This window comes from Alexandromys fortis, unplaced genomic scaffold (assembly GCF_014885135.2).
Source record: "Alexandromys fortis isolate MF-2015 unplaced genomic scaffold, M_Fortis_MF-2015_v1.1 scaffold_131, whole genome shotgun sequence".
NCBI lineage: Eukaryota > Metazoa > Chordata > Mammalia > Rodentia > Cricetidae > Alexandromys > Alexandromys fortis.
The window spans coordinates 3096679-3103014 of NW_026068023.1; the positions used below are offsets into that span (position 1 = coordinate 3096679).

Sequence of the window (6336 nt, forward strand, 5' to 3'; positions counted from 1 at the left end):
GGGGGAGAAGAGTGGGGGAGGGGGAGGGAAATGGGAGGCTGGGAGGAGGCGGAAACTTTTTTTTCTTATTCTCAATAAAATAAAAAAAAAAGAAAAAAAAATGGAAGAAAAAGAAAAAAAAAAGAGATAAGAGTTGGGTTTCAGTCTTTTACATATGGATATTTGAGCTTCCTAGCACAGTTGCTGAGGCATTCTTTCCCCCCTGTGTGATTTTAGTCTTTGTGAGATCCAGTTGGTAGCAGGTGAACATGTCTGTTTCCGGATCTCAGTTCCATTAACCCATTAACCGCTGGCTGTGTTGCTGTGGGCTGGCAGTATGTTGTGCAGCCTGCCGTGTGGCGCCTCCCTCTGGCTTTCGTCTTTCTGTTCAAGGTTGTTTTGCTTCCATATAAATATTAGGGTTGGTTTTTCAATCTGTGGAAAGGGTCAAGGCATTTTGATGGGTATTGCACTTTAGTCTGTAGGCTAATTTGAATCTATAGAGTGATTTATGTAGTACAGATATTTTAACAGTAGTCTTCAAATCCATGGATATGGAAATCTATCCTTTTTTGTTTATCTTGTCAGTTTCTTCAATTACTGTTTCATAACATTGACAATGTTCATCCCTAGATATTTCATATGTAGCTTTTGTGGTTTTTTTATTTCCTTGAATTGTTTATGTACTGAAAGCTACCTGCATTCAGTTTAGTCTTCCCACTAATCTGTATTCTGCCCTGCCATAGGCCAAATCTGCTTCTTTATTAACCAATGGTAATAAAAACATATCCCCAGCATACAGACGGGAATCCCACATCAGCGCAACTTCCATATATAGATATACACACCATCTTATATCAGGCATCCTGGTCCTCTGGTTCTTGCAATATTTCCACAGTCCTCTTTTGCAGTGTTTCCTGAGCCTTAGACACTAGTTTACTATATAGTGTTGGATTTGACTCTAGTGGTCACCATGTCTTCCTTTCACATCCCAGATTGTTAAGCAGCTGGCATTAGTGAGTTTGGGTATTATATATTCCTTATTAAAATCAGGTAGACCAGCTGTTTCTGCATCATACGAGAATAGAGACACACTAGCCGTTCACCAGGTAAGGAAGTATAAACAGCAAAAAGTGTGAGAATCTCACTATATAGATACTCCTGAAATTGGAATGGTGGTCCCTATTGTGTTTGGGGCTCAGAGGGTGAAAGTCAGCTCAGGCCCTGTTGTATTAATTCTACTTCTAGCAAGGGCCTAAGTCATTAGTGGCATCAGCAATTGTGAGTATCCTACAACACCTGTTCTCCAGTCAGTAAGTAGTGAGGGCCTAGATGCTGTCCAGCGATATATAGTTTAATATAAATGCAAAAACAATACAGATTTTGGCAACACCCAGAAATTATGTATTCTTTACATGACTATATAATTAATTCCCTTTGTTCTCAACAGTCCTGCCTGTTCATTGGTACCAATGTTATTGGTTTCACTTTAAGAAACTATTATTGCCAGGCAGTGGTGGTGCACACCTTTAATCCCAACCCTTGGGAGGCAGAGGTGGGCGGATCCCTGTGAATTCGAGGCCAGCCTGGTCTACAAGAGTCAGTTCCAGGACAGGCTCCAAAACTACAGAGAAAACCTGTTTCGAAAAACCAAAAAAAAAAAAAAAAAAGAAAAGAAACTATTATCAGGATGGGACAATGGCCAATGGCTCCATAGATAGTTTCCATATAGCTGTAAGGGCCTGAGTTTGGATTCACAGAACCCATGTAAAGCCAGGTATGTTAAAATGCATCTATAAGCTTAGCTAACCTACAGTGAAATGCTAGCAAGAAACAAAATCTGCAGAAGTGTGTAAGCCAGCCAGCCTGATGCATGCAGAGATGAATAAGAAACCCCACAGTAAATAAGGTGGAAGGCAAGAACTGACAACCAACATTGCCCTATGACCTCCACATGTGGGTCATGACACATGTGTACCCACTTGGACACACATAACTATGTACACACCTACTATACATACAGCTGCACACATTAAAGGAAATGCATGAGAGGAAGAACAAAAGGTAATTACCAGCAGGGGCCTGAATTATAAGCCAGTTTTCTCAATGTTTGCATTTGGGGGGGCAAAAGTTTCTGCATTGGAATATGTTTGCTCAAGCAAAGCCACATTTAATTTGTTAAACCTGTTGACTCATAGAGGCAAAACATCTGCTCTTTTCAGTTTATTTTTCCTCATTGTCAGTGAAGTTCAGCATTATTAACATGAAAAGTCAGATAGGAGGCAAGTCTACAGAGTATATTTATGAAAATAGTTCAGAATAGCCACACATGAGTAGAACAGCGAACATTTGGGGGCTATTCTGCATTCCTCTCTTAGGTTATAGGGAAAGCATCACCTCTACCAGGGACCTCTCCACTCTCTTCCTCTTGGAGCAGCCAAAGGCTGTGCCATACTTGAGAAAGATAAAGTATGTGATAAAACAGATCTTGGCCACTTATACTCTGAGCTTTGGGCTTTGACTATTTTGTTGTTGTTGTTTGTTTCCATTTTTCTCTTTTGTATATCTGTTGTGTGGCCTGAAAAGTGAAATATGAAATCAGAAAGAAAAAATTTATTTTTCGAGTCAAACTACTACATTCTCCCACCACATTTTAATTTTCAAAATGAGGTAACATTTTCCATTTCACAATAGTTTAGCCAGCAAATAAAAGTATTTGTAGAGAAAATAAGTAAAAGTATTAAAAATTGATAGCATTATTGTGTCCTGTGGCATTCATTTTATTTTTATTTTTATTGAGCTCTACATTTTTCTTTGATCACCTCCCTACCTCTTCCCTCGCCTTCAACCATCTCCCAAGGTCCCCATGCTCCCAATTTACTCAAGAGATCTTGTCTTTTTCTACTTCCCAAGTAGATTAGATCTATGTGTCTCTTAAGGTTCTCATTGTTGTCCAGGTTCTCTGGGATTGTGATTTGTATGCTGGTTTTCTATGCTTTATGTTTAAAAATCACTTATGAGTGAGTACATGTAATAATTGTCTTTCTGTATCCGGGTTACCCAAAATGATGTTTTCGAGCTCCGTCCATTTGCCTGCAAAATTCAAGATGTCGTTATTTTTTTCTTCTGTGTAGTACTCCATTATATAAATGTACCACATTTTCCTTACCCATGCTTCAGTCAAAGGGCATTTAAATTTTTTCCAGTTTCTAGCTATGACAAACAATGCTGCTATGAACATAGCTGAGCACATGTCCTTGTGGTACGATTGAGCATCCTTTGGCTATATATCAAAAGTGATATTACTGGATCTCGAGGAAGGTTTTTTCCTAATTTTTGAGATATCGTATGGCATTCATTTTTATCTCACTGTTTCAATGGTGTCTATCTTTGAAAATCTCTACAGATGGTTCGCAAGCACCAGCTCGACCCCCCAAACCACGACCCCGCAGGACTGCACCAGAAATTCATCACAGAAAACCCCATGGGCCTGAGGCAGCATTGGAAAATGTTGATGCAAAAATTGCAAAACTCATGGGAGAGGGTTATGCCTTTGAAGAAGTGAAAAGAGCCTTAGAGATTGCCCAGAATAACGTAGAAGTGGCCAGGAGCATACTTCGAGAATTTGCCTTCCCTCCTCCAGTCTCTCCACGTCTAAATCTATAGCAGCCTGAACTACAAGCACCAAAGGGTAAAACAGTTGACAAAATATTCCAGGAGTATGGAACATAAGGACTGAGAGGGGATGCAGGAGCCCCAGCGTCTTTTTGCATGGCGTCTCCAGAAAGGAGGCCTAGAGTACCACTTCTCTGGAGACCATGGCTCCCCTAGGATGCCCACGCTGCAGCTTCTGTGTTTGTGCTAGCCATACTTTTAAATCAGGGTTGAACTGATAAAATAATTTAAAGACGTTTACTCCCCTTGAACTTTGAATCTGTGAAATGCTTTTCCTTGTTTACACGTTGGCAGAATTGCGTTTTGTCTCTATTTTGGATTCCTGTACTGTGTTCCTGACAGGCCCTTTGTAGAATTGGTCACGTCTGCTGTAACCTTTTCATGCCCGCCCCATCAGCAGCAAAAGCATTTGTTTGTGTTGCTCTCTATCCAGGCCCCACCTCAAGTCCCCAGGTCCAGTTTCATTGCTCCCATTTATACAACATGCTAGTCTGAAGGTTCTGATTTACAGCATCTCAAACGAATGCAGAAAGAAAAAGAAAAATGTGTGTGGTCTTGTCTTCACTACTGAGTCTTTTCTTTGGGAACCATCACTGTTGAGAGGTGGGGAAAAACCTGAATGTATAAAGCATTTATTTGTCAATAAACTGCCTTTTGTAAAGGGTTTTTATATAATATAAAAGAGCTTCTCTTGTTAGTGCAAGTGCTGTGACCTTTAGTTTTCCATATTCTCCCTCTTATGCCCCAGGAGTGCCATGATGCTGTAAAAGTGACTACTGCAGATGCAGGAAAAACAGGCTCGCATGAGACAGTGCTGTGTTCCAGGACCATAATGAGATCCCCTGATGTTTATGCCTGCATTGCTTTCAGGAAAGCTGGAAAAGGTGGCCGTCTCCTCAAAATCTGTTAATATGCCTTTAGATAAGGTCATGGACACCCTTTTGCCCAGAGGAATGCAGTCCATTTTCTATTTCGGGATGTCACCCTGGCTCCTCACAGTGTGCGAGCCTCCTCCTGAGGTACTGATGACTGGTATGTGCCACTGCTACTGCAGCCCTGGTACTTGCAAAATCCCTAGAACCCTTCCTCCAGTCAAACTAGGATTCCTATTTACTCTGTGGGGTTTCTCATTGATTGTTCCATGTTGCCCCATCCAGTCAGATGAAAGACTTTAACATAATTCTGCCTTTTTAACAAAATAAGTGGGTCTTCTGAAACCATGGTATTAGTCTGAATCTAAAAATATCTACTGACCATCTGCAGTGTGCTTTGCACTCTTGGGTTTGTTTAAAGCGCAAACTGGCTCTAACATAGTATTTGTATATATGTGTTTGATGATAAATGTCTCTAATCTGATGGATGAAGCTCCAGAAATTGATGCGAGAGCTTCAGAACTCCAGAAATTTCAGGGTTTTTTTTTTTTAATTCCTAATAGTGGAAAAAGAAAATCAAAGCTATCTCCATACAAAATGTTTGACCACATTTGATACTTCCTAAAGATTGACTTAGTTGTAGGTTCATGGAGGTTTGTACCACTCCTTGTTCCACACCCAGTGGGACACGCAGAAACGCCTCAGATAATGAGTCCTGCATCCTGACTAGGGAGAAGAGAGACTATTGGCTAGATCTGATGGAGTTGGTGATGTGAGAGACTCATGCACGAAGCCATATTTGCCTAGCAAGGGGGTCCGGTGCATTCCCTTGCAGTCTGACTTAATAGGGTGAGACAGGACTTGAGGATTCATAGTCTGTTCTAGATTTATTCAGATAATCCTATACTGCTTCTGCCCCCTTGGGGTATTTTTAATTTCCTTGGATGCTATTTCTATAAGGAGGTATGAGTACAATTTTTTATATGCTATTTTTTACAATTGGCCATTTGTTGTTTTATCTGCCCATAATTTGTTTTTACTTGTTTTATAAGTTCCGATGTCATATGGGATACATATGGGATACAAGTGCTATGTATTTTGGGCTTTATGTATCTTGCCAACCATCGACATAGCCTAAAACCCAAAGTTGCCCCCTCGTTGTTCTAACATTGTTAGAACACCCTTAATAGATTAAAGGGTGATGTAAGACAGGAACGCTGGGAACTGCAACATATTTTCATGCAGTTCTTTAGAGTAATACATGAAATTATCAGCAAGAATTTAAAAGCTAAAGATGTGATGATACCATTTGTTTGGGCCTGAGGTTAGGAAGGAAAGAGTAAGTTTCTGAATTATACCAAGATCCCTGCATCTTCCCTCTGGCAACTGCCAGTTTTGTCATTAAAGTAAAAGCAGTGAGTCTTTTGTAAGACAATGGAGACAAAAACCATGGAATTCACAGACTTTGTTTAAAGACATAGTTCAAATTAATTTTCATTATGAAACAGACTACTAGGTAATACTTTGAGATGATCCAGACTTTATTCCCTCTGATCCAGAATGTTAGATTTTCCTCCCAAAGCTCAAGATTTGATAATAAAATTACCCTTAAGATGGATTTGCTATAATCTAAACAATTAAAACAAATCATGGCTAATTTTAGCCCCTACCTACAGGTTGTTCTGGGTGTTGAGGACTTAGGATCCATCTCCTGTGAAGTTTCATTTCCACTACTCGGGGAGGGTTTTTTGTTGTTGTTGTTTGTATGTATGTGAATCACCCCCCCCCCATCTGTTGGTATTTGATATAT

The 6336-nt window shown here is 40.1% G+C and overlaps 1 protein-coding gene across 2 annotated transcripts in view; it reads left to right on the plus strand.

The window, feature by feature from the left end:
- The window catches only part of Cblb (Cbl proto-oncogene B), a 178388-nt gene extending 172851 nt beyond the window's left edge, over window positions 1–5537 (plus strand). For both annotated transcript variants that reach the window (XM_050163448.1, XM_050163449.1), the window contains one exon: window positions 3386–5537. In XM_050163448.1, coding sequence (XP_050019405.1) covers window positions 3386–3645 — 260 coding nt within the window. In that variant the 3' untranslated portion in view covers window positions 3646–5537. The remainder of the gene's footprint in view (window positions 1–3385) is intronic.
- The last annotated feature ends 799 nt before the right edge of the window (window positions 5538–6336 follow it).